At 38.0% G+C, this 26,146-nt stretch overlaps 1 protein-coding gene across 2 annotated transcripts in view; it reads right to left on the reverse strand.

The window, feature by feature from the left end:
* Positions 1–26,146, reverse strand: part of Phf3 (PHD finger protein 3) — a 66,247-nt gene that overhangs the window by 11,489 nt on the left and 28,612 nt on the right. The window contains exons 3-9 of one of the 2 annotated variants that reach the window (XM_028775386.1): positions 24,663–24,824; positions 17,480–19,196; positions 11,421–11,730; positions 8,329–8,512; positions 5,212–5,356; positions 4,974–5,130; positions 2,334–2,450 (exon numbers count right to left, since the gene is read on the reverse strand). In XM_028775386.1, coding sequence (XP_028631219.1) covers positions 2,334–2,450; positions 4,974–5,130; positions 5,212–5,356; positions 8,329–8,512; positions 11,421–11,730; positions 17,480–19,196; positions 24,663–24,824 — 2,792 coding nt within the window. The remainder of the gene's footprint in view (positions 1–2,333; positions 2,451–4,973; positions 5,131–5,211; positions 5,357–8,328; positions 8,513–11,420; positions 11,731–17,479; positions 19,197–24,662; positions 24,825–26,146) is intronic. The other variant, XM_028775387.1, reaches the window with a different exon arrangement.

Below are 26,146 nucleotides of genomic sequence, written 5' to 3' on the forward strand. Positions count from 1 at the left end.
GGGGAGAAACTCAGCAACAACATATGAAAGTTAGCAAGTGTAACAAGAGTGAGACAGTAGAGGGCACAGTGTGTGTACAGGCATGTGTGCACACAGATGCACATATGTGCAAACTAGAGCAAAGAACAGTATGGACTGTAAAGGTTTGTTCATTCATCTCATTTGTTAGTTGTAAAACATCCATTTAAAAAGTCAAATAGGACTATTATTCAGTGGGTAAAGGCTTTTTGTCACACACACACAAAAAAAGAAAAATGTGGTCTCCAAAGCAAATGCAGCCAATTTTAAAGCTTAGGTAGGCAACTGAAGTTTTGGGATGTGGAGGGAAAGATGATGTTCCAACAGTACTTTCAAAATAAAGAAGAGGCAAGTTTATATGAAATCCAAGCAAATAAAAAAGTATGATCGACTGTGTGAAGGCCTCCCGACCTTCAGAGCACCTCAGGCACAGGACAAGGAAGGTTAACATCTAAGACTCGAACAAGCACCAAGGACAAAGAATCATGTAGATAACACAGGGCAATGCAAACCAGACATAATCATTATTTCCTAAAATGGGAAGGGGCTTTATCTGATTATCAAAAGCTCAAATCATGTGTCCCCTCACTCTTGCTAGGCATGGTGGCGCCACTCTTGCTAGGCAGCATGGAGACGCAAGCGGCTGTTTATCCAGCACTCAGGGAGCGCTGGAGCTAGGGGACTACAGCCTGGGCTATACAGGGAGATCGTTCTTCGAATGAATCAATCAAGCAAGCAATCAATCAATGAGCAAACTGACTTTGAGAAATTTTTATTTTAAAAATTTCGTGTGGTCTACAAATTCCAACACTCCAGTTTGATCTGAGGCAGCACCACACAAACATAACAATATTTCTGAGCATATTACACATGACAAGTCAGGTCATCTTCTCAATAAACTAGTTCTAAAAAAGCCTGACTGTGTAATACAGCCCATGAAACTTGATAGCAAGGTTCTAAAGTTTTGCAAAGTTCTAGAATTGAAGAATTTGATTCATTAAAATGTTAATGTTCAGGCTGGAGAGATGGCTCAGTGGTTAAGAGCACTGACTGCTCTTCCAGAGGTCCTGAGTTCAATTCCCAGCAATTGCATGGTGGCTCACAACCATCTGCAATGGAATCTGATACCCTCTTCTGGTGTGTCTGAAGACAGCTACAGTACACTCATATGCATAAAATAAATAAATAAGTCTATAAAAAATAAAAAATAAAATGTTAATGTTCATAACGCGTTCAAACTGGTTATAGAGAACACGGGTTGGTTAATGCTTATTTTCCAATTGTTCTGATTTGCAAGTAACAAATCATAAAGTAATTCTATAAGCTGGTGATTAGCAAAATAAAACAAAGCCAAAACCAAAACAAAACAACCCTGCAGAGATGAAGATAGGCAATAAAATAAAAAATGTAGGAAGCTGAAGCTGGAATAGCACAGAAGTTAAGGGTACTTGTTCTTCCAGAAGACATATGTTCACTTCCCAGAACCTACACAGAGGTTCACAACTGTGTGTAACTCCAGTTTTCTGGGATCCAAAGCTGTGCTGACTAGTTATATATCAATTTGACACATGCTACAGTCATCTGACAGAAGGGGACCCTAACTGAGAAAATGCTTCTACAATATCAGGCTGTTAGCAGACAAGCTGCCAGGGGATTTTCTTAGTTAGTGATCCGTGGGAGAGGGCCTGGCTCACTGTTAGGAATACAAAGCGGGAACACCCCTGGGCTGATGTTCCAGGGCTGAGCAAGCCAAAAGGAGCAAGCCAATAAGCAACACTCCTCCATGGACTCTGTATTGGCTCCTGATTCAAGATTCCTGCTCTGTAAGACGAGTTCCTGTCTTAACTTCCCTCAATAGACTGTCTCAGGATATATAAACCCAAGAAACTCTTCCCTTCCTAAGTTGCTTTGGTCCTGGGGTTTCAGCACAGCAAGTGAAACCCTAAGACATATGCCCTCTTTTGACACTACATGCACATGAAATACATACATACAGGGAAAACACTCATACATAAAATAAAAATAACTGAATCTAAAAAAAAAAAAAAAATTGAAGTGCCACATGTCAGTAGTTTCAGCAACTTATAATACTGAAGAAAGAAAATCACATGGCCCAGCCAGAAAGGAGGGGATGGGAGGGGAGGAGAGGAGATGGGAAAGGAGAAGAGGAAGGGAGAAGAGAGGAGACAAGAGGAGAGAAGAGCAGGGTGGGGTAGAGACTAGGCATTCAAGGAAGAGAAAGCCTGTTTTACTTGCACTCTGTATTGACTGATCTTTGATAGCCAAGCGGAACACAAAGTTCCAGATGTCCTTACGTGTCTGTTCTCCCTTCGTCTCCATGCGGCTAACTCTTTGGAGGCCAGTTCTTCTGGACTCATTCTTATGAGATGATTGGGGGTTACTTCTCCTTTTAGTACTTTCTTAAATAGTATCTACAGGATTTTAAAATGAGAAGAAAAGGAGAGACAAACATTTAGAAACAAAAGAGAGCTGTAATATGTGAACTTTTAATAAACTTTGACTCTGAAGCTACTTTGAAGCCTGACTTATGAATATGTAATAATGTATATTAATCTAACAGCTTTATATTCTGGAAGAGTAAAACATAAAACACATCCTATATTAAATTCAATTTGATGCCAGTGTGGTGGCCACACCTATAATCCCAGCACTCAAGCTTGAGACTGAGGCAGGAGAATGGAATTCAAGGACAGCTACACAGTGGCATTCTGTTAAGTTTCTATCCACCTAGCCCTCCTCTAAAAAAGAAAATCCATGTAAAAGTCAACATGAAAAAGCAAGTGCAATGAAACCATCATGCACCTGTCCAAAAACTGTCTTAAGTCTGCCCCAGGACAAACTATAATAATCACACCACTTATAAAAAGGCAATGAATAAAAGAGCTTTTTAATCAATGTAGTGACATCTCTGTTTCTCTGTTTTCTTAAGATTTTAGCTTTTAGTGGAGTCTACAGCAAAGAACTAACTGCAAGGAAAAGCAATCTTCATTTAAGTATTGGGGAACATTTCTAGATTATATAGTTTAAGAAGTTCTTGGTCCATGACAAGTCTATACAATGTAGATTTTTCTTCAACAGCTAGTAGATTTGAAAATACTTCAATCAATTACACTTCCTCTATCAGGAGAATTGGTCTCATGAACTCTGAACTCCTCCCAAGTTCTAAATCTTTGATAAGATACCATCGAACTGTAAGAACTATGTACTATTAGCATATAACCTACAGACCCGATCTCATATACAGCTCCATGTAACATAACATTCCAGTCAACAAGAGTCCATGCAAACATTGATACACATTGAAAATTGACTACTTAGTGATAGATAAGGGGGCTGAGCTATGTAAATATACTCTGATGTGTGTACAATGGCAAAAATCACCTAATGCTGGCTTTTTCTTACTGTATCAACATTGTCATGTGGCTATAGTTTTTATACATATTTAACATGTTAAGAACCGTGTACACACTTGTTACACAAAGTACATACAGAGTCACAACTAGAAAAACAAACCTATATGTCTTTAGTAAATGTGCAGTTGTTCCCAGTATTTTTGATCTGCTGTTGAATGCCTGAGTTTTGAGAGATGACTACACTGAAGCAAATATTAATATGCAAACTTAATTCTATAATCTAAAGTCATCTTTAACAAAATTTCTCAATGCACCTACATAAATATAACACACGAAATAGTCATATTTATATCTGGAACTTTGAAAGTGTTCACTGCATAATTTTTGCTTAGTGTATGCAATGTAGAATTTTCTATGTGTTAACACACATACACACACATACAAATACACATATACACGTTTTGGATTTTTACTAAGTTTCAAATCCCAAGATATAATTATGGGAGCAATAATGTTTAATCCACAACTAAAATATATTTTAAAATAAAGTTATATTTAATTTGGTAAAAATATTTTAAAATACTTTTCTGGGGAAAGAACAAAGTCTCACTATGCTGCTCAGCTGCCTGGGAATTCACAGCTTGGGTGATCTTTCTGTTGCAGACTCCCTAGACAGCACTGATGCAAAGCATGTGCTGTCAGGCAGGGATCTTTGTTTTCAGTTATAATGAAATGTGACTTTTTGAGTGAGCATAGTTCTACTTGTAGGTTTAAATAAAAATTGCCTAGGCTTAACAGACATTTTGAAGAATACTGAAGAGTAAATTCTTTATTCATTTAACTGATGTATAGGATTCGTAAGTCAGTAGCACAAGAGCTTATTACAATGTTACGGTCTCAGGCTGCACATGCACTCAGTTGGTAAAGTGCTGGCTCGCCATGCATGCAGCTCGAGCACTGTGGCTCAGCCCTGTAATCCTAGGTTTCATGAGGTGGAGGCAGAAGAATCAGAAACATTCTCAGCTACAATCCCTTCCCTGCCAGTAAGAAATGATGCTCTCAGTGAAGGAGGAGCTCAGCTGTGGACAGAAACCTTTGTGACACGAAGACCTGAGTTTAATCCCTAGCACAAGCCAACCAAGCACACACAGAACGCTGTGTGAGCTACCCTGGGATGTTCCACATTCTCTCAGTGTGACATCTACAGCTGTTCCTGGAGGCACTCAGACTGTGGTTCTCTTGCAGGAGATATTTTTGGAGTCTAAGTCAAGAGGCAAACTGATCCTCTTACTCTAATGAGGAACCTGAAGAAGGGCTATTTTATTAAAGTCTTAGATCCCAGTTCAGAGTATGGCAAGCAGAGCCGTTACAGGAGGAGTGCGAAGGCTCAGGGGGTAAGGCGCTTGCTGTCCAGCTTGATGACCTAAGTGTAACTCTCTGCACACACTCCAGAGAGAAATGACTGTCAATGTTGTCCTCTGACAACAGAACCACAGTATGTGCATGCCCACACATACACATGCAGACACTTACAAAATTAAATAAGTTTAAGAAAACTCACAGACAAAATAAGTTACTTACATTGTTTTTAGGATCTTTTAGATTAAACATCAAGCTTCTATATTTATTCTTATATTTGGCATCTGTGTCCCGAAAAAAGGAGAAAAGTTCTTTTTCAATTTTTGTGGCAACCTTTGCTGCCTTTTCCTCTGGGATCTTCAAGTTTGAGTCTGTAAGTCTTAAAATGAAAACAATTCAATTATTTTCAAATACATGAAAAGCCCACGCCATTCGACCACTGGTGATAACAACATGTTACCTTTTCATAAGAATATCTTTGAGAGAGTGCCGGACACTCTGTCTGATTTGATCCGCAGAAGGCTTGGCAGCTGCAGCAGGCGGGTGCGCGTTAGGCCCGCCCTTCTCAACTTTCCTCTTTTTTGTCTCCTGCTTCTCATGAATACCTAATTTTAAAAAGTATCTAAACTCATTAAGCTGTTTTAAAAGACACTTTCTCTATAATACATGATGTAAGCTTAAATCCATGCAGACAAAGCACTATTTAGGAATAACACGAGAGCCTAGAGTTCATTATTCGAACAGTCCTGATGCTAAAGAACTACCTAAAATCTCCTGTGACAAGAGTGGCTCTAGAGCCAAAGTGTACACACTTACTTATTTTTCATGGAGTTTTGCATTTTTAAAGTTACTCAGGAAGTCTGACTCAAACTTACTACATAAACTAATAATTTAATGACCTTATTAATGAGTTGCATAGCTGACTGAGTTTATTATGCCTTGTGTGTGACATTAAATGAATACTAACCCATTCCATTGCTTTTTCTTTCTGACGTTACTTTCATGCATTTTCAAAATCTCAATCTCAAACAACCTACTACTTTAACATCAGCATATTTCTTCTAGAATCTTCTCAGCTCAATAATATTTTATTCTATTTACTGGCTGTGTAGAGTATTTGGGGCCGCCTTCTGGGAATTTGGCAGAAACATTTTTTTCGATAGGTGATACTCAAAAAACTGTTAGATTTGAAGCCAGAGGAGTAAGACAAGAGATCAGAACAAGAGACATTTACACATTAAAAAGGGGAAGTCAAATGATCTCTCTTGCAGAAGACATGATATAGTTTATACATAGGAAAAGAAATCCTCCATAAAACGACACAACAAAAATAACTCCAACCCTCTTAGAACTGATTAAATTCAGTAAAGTTGTAGGACATAAAAACCAATACACAAAACTCAGCAATTATAAAAAATATATTACAATAAAATTCCTCAGAAACAAATCAGAAAATTAAATTCATTGTTAACAGCCACGATAAAATATCTAGGATTAAATTTACCTAAGTATAACATTTAAAACCATGGTAAAAAAATATTAAAATACAGAGAATGTTATTCCTTGTTTAGAAACCGAAAAATGACATTAAACATTCATCTTATCCAAAGGAATCTACTCTACAGTCAATACAATTCCTGTCAAAATAGCAAAAGACATTCTCACTACAGCAGTAGGAAAAACACTTTCAAAATTTGTAGTGAACCAAAGATCTTACTCAAAGTAATGCTGAGCTAAAAAACTGAAATCATGACAATATTAGGCACAACAGTACACTACTGACATGAAAAAAAAAATAAAAATGCCCAGAGCAATAGAATAATACAGAGAACACAAAAAATAAGCCAACATATTTACAAACAACTGACTTTCAACAAGGCATCAAGAATGTACATTAGAAGCCAGGCAGTGGTGGTGCACACCTTTAATCCCAGCACTTGGGAGGCAGAGGCAGGCGGATTTCTGAGTTCAAGGCTGGCCTGGTCTACAGAGTGAGTTCCAGGACAGCCAGGGCTACACAGAGAAACCCTGTCTCAAAAAACAAACAAAACAAAACAAAAAAAAATGTACATTAGATAACATGCAGGCATGCACATAATCTCCTTAAGCAAAATTCTTTAACTCTACTGCCACCTCTACCTGCCTCTACCTCCTCCCCTCCTGCTCCCATGATTAGGAGACACCCTCTAAGAGTTTCTTGCTCTGAGTCCCTCCTGGTCCTCCGAATTCCATTCTGCCATAGGCTACCACGACTGCTTCTGTGAAGCTGTCAAGGTCATCAGGGACTTACTTAGCTATGTCAGGCTTGATGCTGTACTCAGCTGCTGAGACTGCCATGTGGCTCCTGACAGGTCCTCACTTCCTGTTAGCATTTCAGCATTAAGCATGCTTCTCCCAGTGTCACAAGTCACCCTGCTGGAGCCCAGCCTATCCCCACATTATAAAACAAAAGAAACAAACAACCAGGCAGGTGTAAGGGACCTATCTGCCTCTTTCTTTCTGTCTGTTATGAAACTTTCTATAGCTGTGTTTTATCTATATATTTGATTTCATATAACAGCTATGAGGTGGTGAGTCCCAAGTTCACACCACAGTCCCAAAGTCATGAGCTCCAGAACCAGTCAACAGTTTACTCAAATGTCTAATAAAATTTCAAAGTTCTAATGACCGAAGCTATAATTTGTTTTAAATATTCCTTCTCAAATCTTGTTCCTTCTTATCAAAAGAAAGTAAGATTCTACACAATCATCCCACTTCCTTCATGGGCCTGTAACTAATTCATACCAAGTTGTATTAACTCTACTGTAACAGGCATCTTAACATGTTCACTACATCTCTGTACCTAGGTAACAAGCTACTATCATTTCTTTTACAGAACACTGCTGTGCACTCCTAGTGAGCGTATTCTTTTCTTCCTACGGGCCTATAGTCCAAAACTACCAAGGTCGTCTATTACTCATTTTCACAAATTCCAAAGATTTCACATTATTAGGAACACACTACATCGTCCTCCATGATGTCCTTGAACCTGCCCTCTAGTACTGGTCTACTGGCACTCTTGCACCATGCTGCCCACTGTACACTCACTTCCGTTTACTCCACACTGATTCTCTTCCTCCTGAAATACTATACCTGTTTCTGCCTAAAACCTTCATTCACTACATGGCTCCTGATCTTGTCTCTCCACCCACATTCTGTTTCCTCCCTCCTTTCATCTACATCAATCTTCCTGGCTCTCCACCCCCCAACACCCACCCCCCACCCCTTACCCCGGCTCTGTAGCACATTCTCACACTTTTCTCAAAGCCTCTGATAGCATTTCCTCACTTGCTGGTGTATTTGGCTGTTTTCTTTCACTAATATTTAAGAGCCAGGAAGACAGGGTCAAGGTCTTCTAACTTCACTAACTACTTATCTAATGTCTCCTATGCTTAGAGCAATTTGATTCTTATTACAAACATGAGTCAATAATTTAACTGTCATTAAATTGTTCATTTTTTTTCAAAAAATTTCCAAAATATTACAACTTTCTGTCAATCAACTAGAACCACAGTACACATTCTCCAAGTCTTCCCACCTGATCTTGTGGGTCTCTCGCCTGCGCAGGCGGGAGCTGAAGAATCTTTTGCTATTTTTTCACTTTTTTCTTCCGATGATCTCCGAGGTAAAAGTGGTTGGCCCAACTTGCGAAGAGGGGCTAGCTGCCATTTTTTAATTTCATTATCTCTACTATCAGAGGAAGTTTTTCCCTCACCAGACTCCTGAAAAATATAATTTGTTTCATTAAAATAAAAACTACTCACTATTTGAGACAAACCTCAATAGTAAGTAAAAAAAATAAAATAAAATAAACCTAATTAATATTACAACCTGTAAGAGACTGAACACTTTCAAACCAAACTTTCAAACTTCTGTAAGAGTAAAAAAAAAAGGGAGGGTTCTGGAGAGAAGGCTCAGCGATTAAGAGCACTGACTGCTCTTCCAGAGGTCTAGAGTTCAATTCCCAGCAACCACATGGTGGCTCACAACCATCTGTAATGGGATCTGATGCCCTATTCTGGTGTGTCTGAAGAGAGGGACAGTGTACTGACAAATATAAAAATAAATAAATCAGTCTTTAAATATATATATATACATACATATGTATATCTACCTATACATACATACATACATATATATACATATGCTCACACACACACATATATATATATATATACAAAAATAAATTACCATCATTAAAAAACACAAGATTCTATTGTTAAGCATCTACTTTGTATAAAATACATAATAGCCTATACAAGAGGAAAGCAAGACAGACCGGGCTGGCAGGGCCTGAGCTGGCTGTAAAGATGAAGGAGGAAGGAGCTGTGGGTAACTGAGCATCTGCATTTGCCTGTATACTCCTAAAAAGCAGACCAGCCTCATTAGCTTCAGCACAGGGATCAGTTACAATCCCAAGATGTCAACAGGCAATTTTAACTCCCATGGGTACCATCAAAGTACCTGCTACTTCTCAGAGAGAAATTAATCACATCGCACTAATGTAGAAACACAGGGAGAATAACTATGTACAGACCAAGATCAAGATAAACATGGAAACGTTATTGTTTTCTTTAAAGTAAGAATGCTCTCATTTTTCACTTTTTTTTAGTTTTCTAACTAGACTTAATATTAAGAGTAGAAATGTGGCGGTGGGGGGTGTTAACACTTATTTTTGTTTTCCATGTATGTATGTATGTAAGTGTACCACAAGCATGCCTAGTGCCTGTGGAGGCCTGAGTAACTGTCAGACCCCTAGACCTGGACTTACCGATAACTGTGAGCTATGCTGCAAACACTAGGAATTTCACGTAGGTCCTCTGAAAGAGCAACCAGTGCTCTTAACTGCTCAGCAATCTCTGCATCCCCAGAAATGTGTTTTACTGTTACAGGTCTAGTAATAGTACTCCTACCACACATGGAAGTCCAATAAATATTGCAACATAGAAATCTAATGATAGAAAGTCATATGTGAAAAGCAGACAGAATAAATTACCACCAGATTAATCCAAAAATTCAAGAGTTCACCACAGCCAGGTGTGGTGGAGCATGTGCTTAATCCTAGCACTTGGGAGGCAGAGGCAGGTGAATCTCTGTGAGTTTAAGGCCAGCCTGGCTTAGAGAGTAAGTTCTCTGTCTCAAAAAATTAAAAACATAATAAAAGGAGTGGGGGTATTAAAAAGAAAATCAAGCAATGATGGCATGCAGCATGAATCTATAAACAGAACAGCTTCTAGGATTTCTGAAAACATTAATAATGGTAACGTTTTATAACATCTTTTTAGGTAAGAAAGACACAGTTCAGCCAAAAGACAATATATTTCCAAATAGACAAAAAACTATATACAAAATGTAATGACCAACAGTTAATGAAAGACATTAGTTTCCAGAGGACATACTACAAAATGGCAATATAGCACTTAGCAATATCAACAATTAACTTGATATTAACCAAGAAAATCTCTAAATATCTTATCAGATAAATGTTCAATGTCACAAAGGTTTGTCATAATGGAGCTCAAACAAGACTAGTCAGAAAATAAGTGAGTGAAGAACTGATTCTGCAAACAATGGAGAAAACGAGAAGCCATCAGAAGATGCCCAGGCTCGTCCCTGGCTCTCTTTCCCTGCCACAGGAGGAAGCCTGGCCATGCACAGGAGCTTACGAGACTCAATGTAAGCACAAGACCATGCTAACAGAGCTGTGCTCCCTCGCCATCCTCTAAGACAGAAGCTCCAGCCAGCTACTGCTTCTCTCCCAGCTCTGAGGAGTTTACCAGAACAAAATGGCTGGACCAAAGGCTTCCATACTGCCTCCAACCTGTAAATCAGTGTTTGCTTTGCTTTTTAGACGATATGCTTACTTATTCTTATATACTTATTGACGATGCATTATTTCCTCTTCAGGGTTCTACTACAAATCAAGGATGAGAAAATCACTGCTAATGAAAGAAAACTTAATTGGACAGAATAATGCATTTTTTCTATTTTTCAAGCACAAAATATTTTAAATTTTGTTTAGAAAATACTTTTAGACAATGATTTAAAAAGTCAGATCAGAGGGGCTAGAGAGATGGCTCAGTGGTTAAAAGCACTGTCTGCTCTTCAAAGGGACCCAGGTTCAATTCCCAGCACCCATACCATATGGCAGCTCAAAACTGTCTGTAACTCTAGCTCCAAGGAATCTGATACCCTCACACCAAGGCACATAAAAAAAGTCCACAGTTCAACAGGAAAAGTGGGAGGAGTAACTTCTAAGCAAATGAGATCAAAGGCTACAATTATTCTTTTAAATTCTTTTAAAAAATGGAAAATTATTAAACATTTAGTAGATGTTTAGATTAAAAAATACTTAGTAAGTGTAACTTATACTTAGGTCACACAGTCACATAAACACTGTACAGCAAAGATTCAACTATATACCTACAGCACTGCAACAGCACAAAAAAAAAAGCATATGCCAAAGTCTCCACTTTTCAACAAAACTGGCCCCCTCAAGTCTTAAATTCAATTCATTCTTATGCTAAAGTAAGACTGTACACTGTAACAGACCTGAAGAGAAATTTCTGAGTCTCATTTAGGTCCACACAAAGCTCTTGAAATAACAAACGTACTGTCTGGAAAGCTTACCCGTTTTAAAATTTTGACCTTGTGCTTCCCAGGGTCATCTGAGTGTCTGTGTTTGTCCTCAGTGACACCATGCTTCGATAACATCACCTTTCCACACTCCATCCTTTTATCGTCACTGTGGGCCTCGACAGGAGCCTGGGCTTCTGAAATCTCTGTGTCGAGTACGTCAGTCTTTTTATCTTCTTCAGCACAGCATCTTACACAAACATATTCTTTGTCTTCCTCTCCCATCTGCTGTGCTTGAGAAAGGCTTAATCCAACACAGTCTCCATGAAACCAGTCATCACATCTCCCACAGCCAACCATAAACCTGAAAAGGGGGAGAAAGGGGAAAGGGGAATTTCTTTTAAAAACTTAGTATCAAGTGAAAATATTTAACATTCAGATACTCTTCATATTTTCCATGGATGCAATAGGTCAGCACGGAGCAAGTTCCCAAGGAGTATTCCATGATAATGTAACTTTTAAATCAAATAACACTCCTCTCTAGTAGGAATGACAGAAGATACTGGTGGGCGATAGGAAAGAGGACACAAAGCAGTCATGAAAACTGGCATCCCACTGTACAAAAATACCACAGAACAAAGCACATAAAAAGACCTAGTCAGGTGTGAGATCTCAAGCACAATCTATCCAATTTAAGAGGTGAGATCATACAGAAAACTGGGGGATTAATTAGATTTAAAAAAAAATGTTTAAAAAGAGAAAAAAAAATCTAAGTAAAAGTCTCTCACTCCTAGTAGCCAGTACGTAGTCTGAATAATTCTGATCCAATATATCATGTTGATTCAACTGAAGGATTGTTTACTTTTGGGTGTAGACTTCCTTAGTTAGTACCTATGTGTTTTGGGAAACCAACTCATTTGTTCACTAAACACCACTCCATCTTAACATGAATGCACTCACATTTAGGCTTTGATTCTGATTTCCTGAGAGTTTTTCCTTTATTGCATTACCTCATGATTGAGAAGCCAAGCTGTGGTTCACCTAAAGGAATTGTTTGCAACTACTTAGGAATAAAATGGCAACTCATACACGATTAGTGACGCTATCAGCTCACTGGAATACTCAGATCTCATCCCTCCCCCCCCCCCACACACACACACCTTTTCTTTCTTCCTCTGGCAACTCTTGGTATCTCAAAGATTTAGGGATAGCCTTTCATAATCTGAACACTTTTGTGACACTGATTTTGTTAGTAATGGCACCACCAAACATGCCCTGCTCCTTTAAAAATGTGTTGTCTAACAGATGAGATGTTTAAAGTAAATAGCCTGGGTGACATAGCCCAATTCTAAATACACCTGAGGTCCTCATTTTATGTCAAAATTATCAAAAGTATCAAAGTAAGTGCTCTAGATACATCTGAGGTGACAACTTTATATAAAAAATATCAAAAGTATCAAAGTTATCAAAATTGGTGCTACATTTAGGTGTTTTTAAAGGGGTACCAAATCCATCCCTCCTCTACAGCAGCTCTTCACCCTGTGTGCCTTTCCGCCTGGCCAACTACTATGCTGAGTCTTAGGAAGCAATTGGCCCTTCTTTATCCTCAGTGCTCTGTCTGCTGCCGGCATCATCAGTCTTCACCTTCCCTATGATACACTTGGTTTGAAAAATAAGGTAAGTAGTTTTTATTCACAAGCCATGAGAACATTTAAATAATGCAACATTTATTTATAAGAAGGTTTCTCTTTGAAATTTTTGATGATTTTGTGATGTCTCAATGACAGTTGTTTCACAGGGTAGGGATCTTCAAGAATTCTTTCATGTTTAATACTTTAATGGTCTTTCCTTGCTCCATGCAGAGTGCATACAGTTATTTCCTGAAACCAACTGCCTAGTATAAACAGCTTTGATATTCAGAAGGAAAATGAGCAATCTCTTCTACAGCCACAGCACATTGACTTCAAACCAAGTCTGCAATGGTTTCAGTCTTAAGTGTGAGATTATGTAACAGTGTAAAAGCATTTTCAAACTTCCATTTGATGTAACCAGGCCATCTCACTGATCGATCTATGGTCATAAAATTCATCAAGAAATTATTTCATCATATTCATTTCAAGTTTACTTTGGAAATGCTTACATTCAATTGTTGACATGCTTTGAAAAACAAATCTCTGCCACCTCAAGATGCCATCTTAGTACTTTAGGTTTGGTTTTAAAAACAATGTGTTTAGATAAAACTTTCTACAAAACAAACAAAAAATAGTAGCAAACACCCCAGTGTCCCAGGGTCCGGTGGGGATATCTACTTTAATATAGCCATTACTTGTAACTGTTAACACCAATTTCTACTTAGGTACTTCTAAAAACCATAAACTAAAAAAATATTGTTGAAGCCAGAATGAGAGGAAAAAGAAGGGAAGTAGAGATGGATGGAGTAAGGCCCTCCTTATCTCCTCTCAGGCTGTACTGCTTTAAAGACATGAGGATTAAGAGGGTATACTTAGAAAGCACAGCACAGGTTTTGCAGCAGTGGGATGCCAATAACTAGTACTCCATTGCTTGCCCTGTCCTTGAATGTGTGATTAATAAAAGGAGAGATTTCTTTATGGAAAATATGAAGAGTTTACTGTTGCTGAATAAGTGAACTCAAGCAAATCACTACATATTAGTTAAGTGGAAAAATGTAGCACTACTCATGGCTTTTTTTTTAACTATGCTCACATACAAAATGACAGTAAAAACAAAAAATAGAACTACTGGAAAACAACAGAAAGCAACTTGTATTTCTAAGCTTAATATTTTGGTAAGAGCCAGAAAAAATTCTTAGAAAATCTCAGTTGTTAAAGTAAACTATAGAGTTAATTCTAAGAAAACTTGCTCTTAAAAGATACAGGTCACAAATTAATGTGGAAGGTATTGCAATATTAAATTACCTACAGAACTGACAGCCCCAAACATCCTGTCACTACACTTAAGAATCTATTCCACATAAACACAAAATCATCTTTTATTCCATATAAACGGAAAATCATCTTAATAGTCAACCTAATCTTTGAAGAAAAATAGTCTACAAAACTTAAAATGAGAAAGCCAGAATCCTTTATTCTAGAAGTATGCCCTCAGAATTAAGTTTTCTTTTCCGAATATAACACTGTGACTTAATGTTACTGAGGAAACTTTTTGCTGCTAGTTCTTGAAATTTTATCCAACTTACAATTAGGGTTAAGAAAATGCATTATGGGCCGGGCGGTGGTGGTGCACGCCTTTAATCCCAGCACTTGGGAAGCAGAGGCAGGCGGATTTCTGAGTTCAAGGCCAGCCTGGTCTACAGAGTGAGTTCCAGGACAGCCAGGGCTACACAGAGAAACCCTGTCTCGAAAAACCAAAAAAAAAAAAAAAAAAAAAAAAAACAAAAACCAAAAAAAAAAAGAAAATGCATTATGAATCAAAGACACATCTTCCAGACAAAAGAGGAAGAGAAGCCGAAGGTACATGACACAAAGTGACTATGAAAATTTCCACTCAAAATGCCTTCTGGCAAAAGGTTCAAAAATCCCATTTATGTAAAAGAAAACAAGGGCCTCATTTTAAAAGTATACTGAATAATTTTGATACGTCTGTATCAGGAAAATAAATCGAAGAAAATAATATAGTATTAAAAGACCTATTGTCTCTAGGATATGAGATTGTAATGTTATGTCATGAAGATCCATAATACAAAACATAATATCCAACTGGACATATATTCAAAAAAGCTATTTCCAACTGTAATTTGTGTAAAATACTAATTAACTCTACTGTCACAAGTGCTATTTACAAATAGCTTTCAGGCTGGGCAGTGGTGGTGCACGCCTTTAACCCCAGCACTTGGGAGGCAGAGGCAGGTGGATTTCTGAGTTCGAGGCCAGCCTGGTCTACAGAGTGAGTTCCAGGATAGCCAGGACTACACAGAGAAACTCTGTCTCCAAAAACAAAAACAAAAAGCTTTCAATATGACCAGTATATAAGATCAGATAGTAAATTTCCTATTTTCCTATTTTTCTAAGAGATCTCTATTTATGCGTGTAGATTAAAATTGAAAAATTACAAATTGTGCGAAAAGTATGCTTTAGGTATTTAGAGAATGGAAAGGCAACGTGACAACGTAGAGCTGAAGAGTATATATATAAAACCCAACCAATGGCTTAGCTTCTTCATTCACAGACTGAAAAAAAGTACATAAGGTGTCTAAAGAGCCAATCCAGAAGCTAATTCTTTCCAATATACATCATCCAGATCAATTACACAGGGTCAACACCCAGTCCCCACACATAGTCCCCACAGCCATCATGCTAAGCCATACTCCAGACTAAAGCAAAGGAAGTTCATACTTTATATAGCAGCCTCAGAAAGAGAAGAAGGAAGGAAGGAAGGAAAGAAGGAAGGAAGGAGGAAGGGAGGGAGGGAGGGAGGGATTAAAGAGAATATGTAATCTTTATGTAGTCTTTTCTTTACATAACCTTTACTTTATGTAATCTTCACTTTAAGTAGCTGCTGACATTATGAAGTGGCTGTCACCACTATACAGCTTAGGCGACTCCTGAAGACCACACCATTAGGACAAAAGTTATCATTAAAGAGCTAGTAGTAACATACTGAATATGGGTTCAAACTCTATGCCAAAGTTAATTCTTGAGGTTCCCAGTCCTTGACTCTAACCACGTCAGTGTTGATACTAAATGAGACAGATGGCTGGCTTTTAGTAAAAGTACAGTTAACAATGTGAGTTAATCCTTAAGTCTCTGAGACGTAAGGATTTCAAAGCTCCCTTTGAAATATGTGAACATATCATAATGTACAAACCATGAAAAAGTATGTAACTGGGATAAAGGTAGCACTATATTCAAACATGCTACAAAGTTTAAAAGCAGGGATATACTTTTTCATAGAGTTAATTCCTGACATTAAAATAGGATATAAACAGTAAAGATTTCAGCAGTATAAAGGCGGAGCCAAGAGGACCCCAAGATCAAGGACAGCACAGATTACATACTGAGCTTTCAAACAGGCTCTGCTACAGTCTGTCTCAAAACAAACAAAAAATTTACCAACCTCTATGACATAAAACTTTAACAAGCCCCAAACTTCCCTCTTACTCCCAATTATAGTGATACATACCTTACTGTTTACTGACTGCCTCTCTCTAAATTTAATTTCACTTTTATGTAATCTGAGAGAGCTGGGAGAGGAACCTGGCATGTAACTTTACTGTCTGTTTTCATTCTTTAGTGTATAAGCACTGACAAGTGCAACGTGAGTACTTGATCAGCAACATCTGCAGCAACAGGATCACTTGATCTTTGTCGCTTCTCAAAACGAAGCACAAGGAAATACTCCAAAGAGGGGGCACGTGATAAGCTACTAAAAATAGAGTCCTAAATAACCCTATCATAAAAGTGGTGGTAACACTGACTCTAAAATTTTCAAAGATCAGAACTCAGAAATTCTTTGAACTGCTAAAGGTTACAAAAACAAATACAATATTTTCAGTCTACTCCATAATACATACAAAATTCAGCTAGGTAATCTAACAGTTGCTTTTGCTAGTGAACTTAGTTCCAAGATCAAATATGTTGGTTTTAAAATGGTAACGGTTGGTGTTTCAAGTGTATCATTTAAAAAAAATTAATAGCTTCAAAAGAAAAATAACCATTCCATTAAGAGCTTTACACTTTATTACTAGTTCTGCAGTCAAATAAAATGACATATAGCCTCCAGTCCTGAGGGCAGCATAACAATTCTGGTTAGCAAAAGGGATTTGGTTTTTATCAGATGCAATGACTACATCAAATTCTAACTGGTTACAATGACAAAACATATCCATGCATATCAGATTGGTCAGACTAAGCTTTTTAAGATATTCTACAATGATCTAGCTGAAAATTCAATGGTTTCAGGTTTCTATCATTTATCCAGGATTGGTAAGGGGTTTTTGGAAGTCTCTGTATATTAAATTTTTTTCATATTAGGAAGTTCTCACACAGATCTCAATCCTCATCCTACAAGTTTCCCAATGTACACACCTATACAGATATGCACAAACACATACACACACACACACACACACACACCTGTTGCCATGTGGTTTTTTGCAAAACCCACATTGTTTGCTGGGAGTCCACATATATTTGCTTTCAACTGAGGTGGTCTGATCTGACCCTTCTTTTTTTACAGTAGCTATGTTGTCAGGGATGAACAACGGGGGCTCATCCAGAGAAAAACTTCTGCTGCTTCTCCTCTGGCGAGGCTGCAGGTTCCTATCAGGTTTTTTTGGCTTGAGTTTATCCTCTTCCTTAAGATGCTCACTTCCTGGATGTTCATGCTCATCCTTCACATGGCTACTGACCTTCCCCACTGCAGCCTGCTGCTGAGGTTTATGGCTCTGTTTCTGGCTGGAATGTACTACGTGTCCAGTTTGTACAGGATGATGAGGCTCCTTTGAGACGCCAGGGTGACCATGAAGCTTATCACTAAGAGAATGAGTTAAAGGTTTGGAGGTGTGCATTGTGTTTTGATCCTGGGGTATTTTTTTCACTACAGAATGAGCTTGGCTTTTCACAGATTTACCTCCAGAATTACAACTCTGACTCTTCAAATCCTTGTCAACTTGTTTTTTTCTCACTTTGACTGGCCTGTGGAAATCAGGCTGGGCTTCGGGGTCATCAGCATTTCGCTTCACAGTCTTGACATTAGATTTAGTTTTGCTATGACCTACTTCATGCTTTGCTGTTACAGTTTTTCTTGGAGTCTCTGTGGTCATGCTTTGTTTAGAGTGAGTTACAGATTTTATGTGTTTGGATTTTATGTTTTTGAGCTCTAAACCGCTTCTATCAACCTGAAGATTTGCTGTTTCCATTTTAATACTCTGAGTAATATTCAATTGCTTTGAATTTTGGTCAGGAACATCACAAATAGTATTTTCTAAAGGACTAGTTTCTGGTTCAAAAGCACAAGTGTCAATCTCCTCCAAATCTGACTTACTGAACTCTGTGTTCTGTAACTGAACATCATTAGACTCCAGGTCTTCACCATAACCCAGTGTTCCCAACTGATTTCTCTGAGGAGAGTTCTCAGGCTTATCAACAATATCCACAGTATTCTTCAATTCCAAATGACAATCCGCCCCTTCATTCTTTTCTGTCTTATTTTTATCGGTACAAGCAGAGTCACCAGACACATCGCAAGATTCAGGTGCCTCGGCCATCGGGTCACCTTCGCAGGGGAACTTTCCCTCCTCTGATTCTTGCTCAGGTTTTCCCCCTGCATTCCCTCCTTCAATGGTGTCGTCCAATTCACCCGAAACAAGATCACTCTGCTCATCTTCTTTAATTGGAAACTTAAATAACGGGCTACTGTTAGTCTTAGCTTTACATTCCATCAGAGCGTCAGTGTTCTTCTCTTCCACACTAGCACTCGTCTCTGAAAGAAGTGGACAATTTAACTCAGGAGATGGCACGTTCACGTCACCCTGGTTATTACATGCATGCTTGGGATCAAACTCAGCTTCTTCCTTCATTCCAACACAAGATGATGCTACAGAATCAACTGAAGACGCTGAGACTTCTGGCGCCACATCCATCTGTTCGGCATGCCGGCCACTCCTTCTACTCTCCTTAGGGTGTTCAGATTTCAGTGATGCATAAACTTCTTCTTTACCCTGACATCTTTCTGGTGGTTTCACCCCTACTTTAGAGGTAGATAATGTCTTCCCAGATGGCTTTTTTGTGCTTAGAGGTGCCGCATTTGAACGCTTGGCAATAGTGCTTTGTCGCAAGCTTCTTACTTGTTCTATCATAGGGGGAAAAATAAAATAAAAATAACTTAGCTATTTGCTGTGTGCTTTTATTTCAGTAGTTTAAAATATATCACTTCCTTATTCTGATCTCTGAAATTTACCTGATCATATCAATAAAAATTTACTGAGAGCTACTCTTGATGATCACACATACACTAACATATATAATATATACACATATGTAATATATACCATATATAGCCTAACATATTAATTTACATTTATTAGTCTCTTGAATTCTGTCAGATGAAATAGAAATATAAAATTTCAAACTCATCTTCTAATTTTTAAAAATTATTTTCAACAAGTATCATTTCTATAAGAAATGGAAATCAAAGTAACAAAAATGAGATTCATTACCACTAATAACGGTCTTAAAGAAATATTCTAATACATTCTAAACATCAAATATTTCTAATTATATAAAAGCAATTACAAATGCCAAAAGTGTTACATGCAAATAAAACCATGTATCATAAACAAGATCTACTCTTTCAAGATATAACCTCTACAAACCTCCAATTCCCACTTTAGTGTATTATCCTTTTACACTAAAGGCTGTTGTAAGAAGTGAAACAGATCTCATGTAGCCTAGGCTAGACCCAGAAACTTCAAGGAGACCTTGAAAATGATTCTCTCACCTCTACTCTTCACATGCTGAGATTTTCAGGCTATTCTCTAGAACAACTGAGCTACCACACACACCTCTACTCCCTATACTATTCCTATGCAAGAAATTAGAGTCTGCACCAAGAGTCCCACTCACAGACTACCAAATGAATCAGTAACTAAAAAAGAAAAAAAAGTCTAAGGAAAATAAAAAAAAAAACAGTTTGATGATTTCTTCTTTTAACAGTACTCGTAACAGAGTCTACTAAATTAAGGTAGAATCCCTTTGTCCTGAGCCTGAAAGATCTTCCCAAGAAAGGAAACACATACAGTAAAAAGAACTATAAAGAAAACTTCAAAATTTCACTAAATACAAAAGCAACTTGTAAAAATTCAAAATACAAGAATAAAGGTATAACTATCTTGCTAAATCAATTCCATATGCACACTATTTATTTTAAAGTTACTCATTCAAAATAAAATCCCACTACACTACTACTCTGAATATGTCCTACAACCTGCCACTTCTCACAGAGGATGAGACTACTGAAGAGTACACTTCTCATCCCGGTGAGGCAGCAGGTCCTGCTGTAGCTAGCAGCATTCTCACTCTTCAATGTCGTATTGGAAAAAAAAAAAATCAATGACCCAGGCATCCCAGACTCTGGGACTCTTTCTAGTTCCCTGGGCCCCATAAACTCTGACTATCATACAAAAGTATGGGCTGGGGAGGTGGCTAAGCCCCTTCACTGCTGCTCTGCATCAAGAGGACCTAAGTTTAGATCCCTGACACCCACATCCAGGAGGTGCAGGGAAGCACACATCTGTAAGCCCAGAGCCGGAGGCAGGGCAGGGTGCTGAGACAGGAGACGCTGAAGCTCATTGACTACCAGCCTAGTTGAGTCAAGGAGCTCCAGTTTCAGTGAGAGATACTGACTCAAAATGTAAGACAGAAGGTGATGGAAAAAGACAACTGAAGTAGACCTCTGGCATTCATATGCACACACCTGCTGTGCACATATGCACTGCATATGCACACACACAAATGTGTATATACAACATATAAAGACAAAATAAATAAGAAAACATTATGTAATGGTTTATGAACTGTTCATCTTAGGTTCTGTTATTTTTAAAATAACTAGTAGAGTTTTGTTTCTGTATTTAGGTGACTTTTAAGCTCTGAACTCTATACATGTTTAAAATGAAACCACTGATAAACAATAAAAATGTCTAGCGTTGAAGTAGCTGGTAAAAATAGAGTGATAGTCAGCTAAGTCTGAGGGTATTCTGATGAAATATTATTTTCAAGTAGGAAGAAACTTATTAAGCAAAGGATAAAGCCACATTTACTTCTCTAAATATAAAATGCCTTAGTCTGAAGCATATCTTCCTACAGGCAAAAAAAAAAAAAAAAAAAAAACTTGGTATTTTTTCTACATTTTTTATCTTATTTCTTAAAGTCTCATGTACATGTGTCAAGTAACTGATTTTTAAAAATTAAGATTACCAAGAAAATTATGATAAGAACAACCCTTGTTCCCTTAGCTACAATAAAGGGTCTTTTTTTGAAAAGGTATGAATCTACAGAAAATGAAGAGCGAGAGGAAACAATGACACATTTTGCGATTCAAGCAAGGAACAATTAAGTAGTATACTTGAGACAAATACTACGCTGGCAAGTTATCAAGTCCACCGTATTAATACCTTTCCCTAAACCCCTAGAGCTTAGCCCCTAAAGCAGTGGTTCTTAGCCTGTGGGTTGTGAGCCCTTTGGGGATAAACAACTGTTTCACAGAGGTTGTCTAAGACCACTGGAAAACACAGAGATTTGTATTATGAGGTATAACAGTAGCAAGCGTACAGCTATGAAGTAGCAACAAGCATAATCTTATGGTTGGGGAGCAGGGTCTGTACAAGGTAAGGAACTGCATTAAATGTCTGCAGCACGAGGTGGAGAGCCTCAGCCCTAGAGAATAAAAGGGGGTTCTATACTAGGAATGCCACAATACGATGATGGTAATTGTGGAACATAATTTATATAATACTGATAACAGATACTCTATCAACTTCCTTCACAGAGTACCAAAATATGCTAAAGACCACAGAAATAACCTGAACTCTGCTAAGATCACAGAAGACAAGCAATGCTCAGTTCATAAACTCAGTCCGTACAGTTAAGTTTTCCCACAGCATTCGTTCCCTTAAACGAATCTGGCAGTGTGCACTCACTGCTCCTCTGTCCTGCGTGTCCTAAGGCCCTGGCTCTTAGGGATGTCAACTTCAGCCTTAGCCTCCCCTCAGTGTCACTGCAACAGCAGAACTGCTCTACCCATAAACTACATGTGACAACAGAGTGACCTCTGCCCTCTCAGGCTACAAACCCCTCCTCCCTGGACCAAGAAAGCTCCATCTTTCAATGCTGTGCATCTTGCTGGCAGCAGCCAGGGACGAATCCTGTGACATACAGAATGTCTATACATTTGATGTTTGCTCAGCTCTTTGATATTTTTGCAATTCCTAAATTAAACAAAGGGGAGGAAGCTTTCTAAAATGAAAGACAAGAACCAAAATATTAATTTTTTTCTTTCAAAATCAAAAGGAGATAAATCCTTTTAAAAATACTTTGAGTATCCTAATAAAGATAAAAGGTATTAGTAACTTAAAGACAAAAGCTATTATATAAATTTTAATAAAAACACATACATTTCTATTTTCAGGGTCATTCTCCAAACAAAACCAAGAAACATTTGAGTGTTAAAAATGCAAAACTTGACAGAAGGGTCAAAGGAAAATGAAATAATTTCAAGGGACTAAGTAAAAAATATAATATAGAAAATTATGAGGAAAAGTAAAGAAAACAAAAGGCCAGCATCTTTCACAGACCTGAATTCCAGAAAGCAAGAGCTGACAAACTAATGAAAAGGAATAAAGTGTGGAAAAACATTTCCAGAAGAGAGCAATTGTTCCCAGACACCGAAATGAATGAATACTAGCTAACCTTAATACTCCAAGATTCCATGTCATGAAATCTTTTTTTAAAATAGTGGGAAAGTTTCCACAAGTTTCCATCCAGCATATAGCAATGCCCCCAAAACTCAGAGTAAACAACTTCCTAAATCAGTTCTTATGGTAATCTGTCTTTGCTAAAGTAAGTTATTCTCACCCATGCCCATGCAAGCAAGCGGGATAAGATGCTACGTACACACAGAAACTCTAAAGTAGAAGAAAGACTTGGTGGGAGAACAAGGAATATTTTCAGCAAGAGTGGAAAGGACTAAAGGAAAATAATATAGTGAGTGAGATATGACCAATGTAGTATGTGTGTGTGTTTATGAAATTGCAAAAAAATTATACGCATATATAGTTTAAATAAAATTTTCTTATGTGGGCTAATAATAACCCTTCCCAGAGCCAAAGACACTCTAACAGAAAACCCCAAGACCAAGCCTGAGAGCTCTCTTTTCAATTGTTAGTGTTGTCCAAGAGATTCACCAAACAGTACAGTCTATTGTTACCTTAGGTTGCCACCAGGTTCCCTATTGCTGAAGATAGACACCATACACTTCAGACGGACGGAGGGCCCAGATGCCTGAGATGAAACTGACCTGAAAGCCTCTCTGAGGACAGGCTTTCATGGCACCCGAAAGTGTCATTCAAGCTTCCAAAGGAGGGAAGGAACAACCAAAAGTCCTATCTAGCTGTGACCTCTGAACCATACTGGAGACCCACATAGCACAGGAACCCTAAGGGCTACACAGAACTTAGAAGAAACCAACAGCTCTCTAACTGGACTTAAGATCCAGTCAAGAAGGAAACTATGCCTGGTCTTAAAAAATTAGCCAACAGGCAGTGAAGTCTTGAATCATGCAGGAGAACCTACAACCACCACTTTACTTAACACCAGCATAGCTCTTAACTACATTCTAAATATGTGTCCTTATATCCACAGGCAAGCATGGAGCCTCATCCCTCAAGAAAACGTCCCTTTGTAACAGACAGAACAACACAAATCAAAATGCGGTTGTAGAGCTTAGTTCCAATGGACACATCTACAAAAGAACTGCAGCACCTAAAGCTCAGGAATCACTGCAGAAGAGGTGGAGGAAAGACTGTAAGAGACAAAGGATGAGGGAACTTGCTCGAACATTGCAAATCCTAGTAATATCAGAAGCTACGCCCATAAAGTCTGGTCATCATGCCTAAACATGAGCTAAACAAGGACAGCAATAGACATGCTAATATGGACAGGAAACTCAGAAAGCTTCAACAAAGAACTGTGGACAACTGAGAAATGCTGAGAAAGAAAAATGGTCTTCTTCAGGGAAAAGCATTCTAACTGGTTATCCAGTACCAAATGTTCAGCTCTGAAAACACAAAGAAGTAACATTATACAGACTCAGAAGCTGTATTTGTGTATTTAGAAACACATATACATGTACAACAATTAATTAAAAAAATCATGCCATGAATTTAAAAGGAGTTGAAAGAGAGATATATGGAAGTTTGGATGGTGGAAGGGGAAGGAAGAAAATGTGGTAACATTAGAATCTCAAAAATTAGTAATTTAAAAATGCTTATACTGCAAAACATACTTTCAAGCCAGATGTGACTAGAATATTCCTGTAGTCTTAGTACTTGGAAATTGGAAGTAACATGACAGGAGTTCAAAGCCAGCCTGAGCATCACAGGGTGTCTAAATTCAGCCTGGGCTATAGAGACCCTAATGATCAGTTGAGTGGCAGGTAGACAGGTGGGTGGATGGACAGGTAATCTGCTTAGCATTGTACAGCCTAACACTCATGTTTTATGCATCTGATTTTCTGGCTTAACCTCTTGGGATGGATTACCTTGTGCCATTAAACGAGGTGATTTTCTTGGTGATCTTACTGAATTGTCTTCTACTCTGTCCCTCAAACTCCTGTTAGGTAAAATCAATTCTTCTTCATCAATGGTATCATTACCACTTTCTTTAATAACTCCTTCATCCATAATATCGTCAAGACCAACAACTAGAAAGAAACAAAAAAACAAAAATTATTTTAAAAAATTTCGGGTGTGTTATTAATTTAAATGCAGTACATGGAAAAATCAAAGTGTTTTAAAGTGATAATGTATAGTCATAAAAATCTAAGTCTATTACTAATATATGCGGTACTTTACCAGTAAGCACCCACATCTGTTCCATTTGACCAATGTCTACCCTGTGAGGTAACTACTCAGAGAGAATTAGCAATAATCCTTGTTAATCTGACCTCAACTATTGCTCTGTTGTCATCTGCTTTCCCCTTGAGAAATGTCATGGGTAACTATACCTGGAATTCTCAACTATCTCAATTCTATTGAGGTAATACAAAAGTGTTCTGTGTCTTGAAAGCTCCTAATTAGAGCTTCAAGCCCAAACCTATGGTAATTAAAGACATTATGCTGCATGTATGGCGATGATACAGGTAATTTATGGATGGCTAAATAAGAAAGAAGGGACAAATAGAAAGAAAGAAGAAAGAAAGAAAGCTTCCTTCATTCCCCCAGGGGTGAGGAAAGCAGTGAGTATTGTAGTTATACAACGCAATGCTATTCCCCTAACTAGTAAGACATCATTTCATCAGAGGATGCACCAGGAGTGTGACTCTGGCATTCAGCCTGTCCACTGCTCTCCTCCATCTCTGAAAGGAGAGTAACAGACCCTGTCCTCCCTACCTCACAGTACTGTTGTGACATCTAGTGGGGTGATGTATGAACTCACTCTGTAAACTTTAGAGCACCAGACAAATGCTGGTTACTATCTTCATCCAAGGGGTTAGAAGGAACCTTAAGAAGTTATCTAGTCCTCATCTTTGTACCAAGCAGAAGAACTTCATTTAAAAGAGCTCAACAAGACAGTGATCTATCCTAAAATTTAAAGAGAACAAAATTCTTAATAAATATACTTTCTGATGAGACAATCTTTTAAAGAACAATTCGGCAATGAACAGATTTATAAACCTGTTCAAACCCTTTCCCAAGATAATCATAAAAAAACAGTGGAAAAAAAGAATTGCAAAGAAAATGTTGGCCCGAAAACATTCTAATCTTTGTTCAAGAAGTTATAGAAATGACATGCAAGTCCATGTCTATTCAAACAGGAGAAGGACTGACAGGATGCACATGAGAACACATTAGTTGTTAATCAACTCTTCTCTATAAAAGGCAAGAGGTTCCTTCTCATCTGTCTCCCAATATCTTACTACAAAGCATGCATCACTCTCAGAGCCCATGGTCTTAACCACTACACTATGCACTACAAAATACCGCAGGAAAATTCATCAGGATTCCCTTAAGATACAATATAGGT

This window comes from Grammomys surdaster, unplaced genomic scaffold, assembly GCF_004785775.1.
Source record: "Grammomys surdaster isolate TR1022 unplaced genomic scaffold, NIH_TR_1.0 255, whole genome shotgun sequence".
NCBI classification, from domain to species: Eukaryota; Metazoa; Chordata; class Mammalia; order Rodentia; family Muridae; genus Grammomys; species Grammomys surdaster.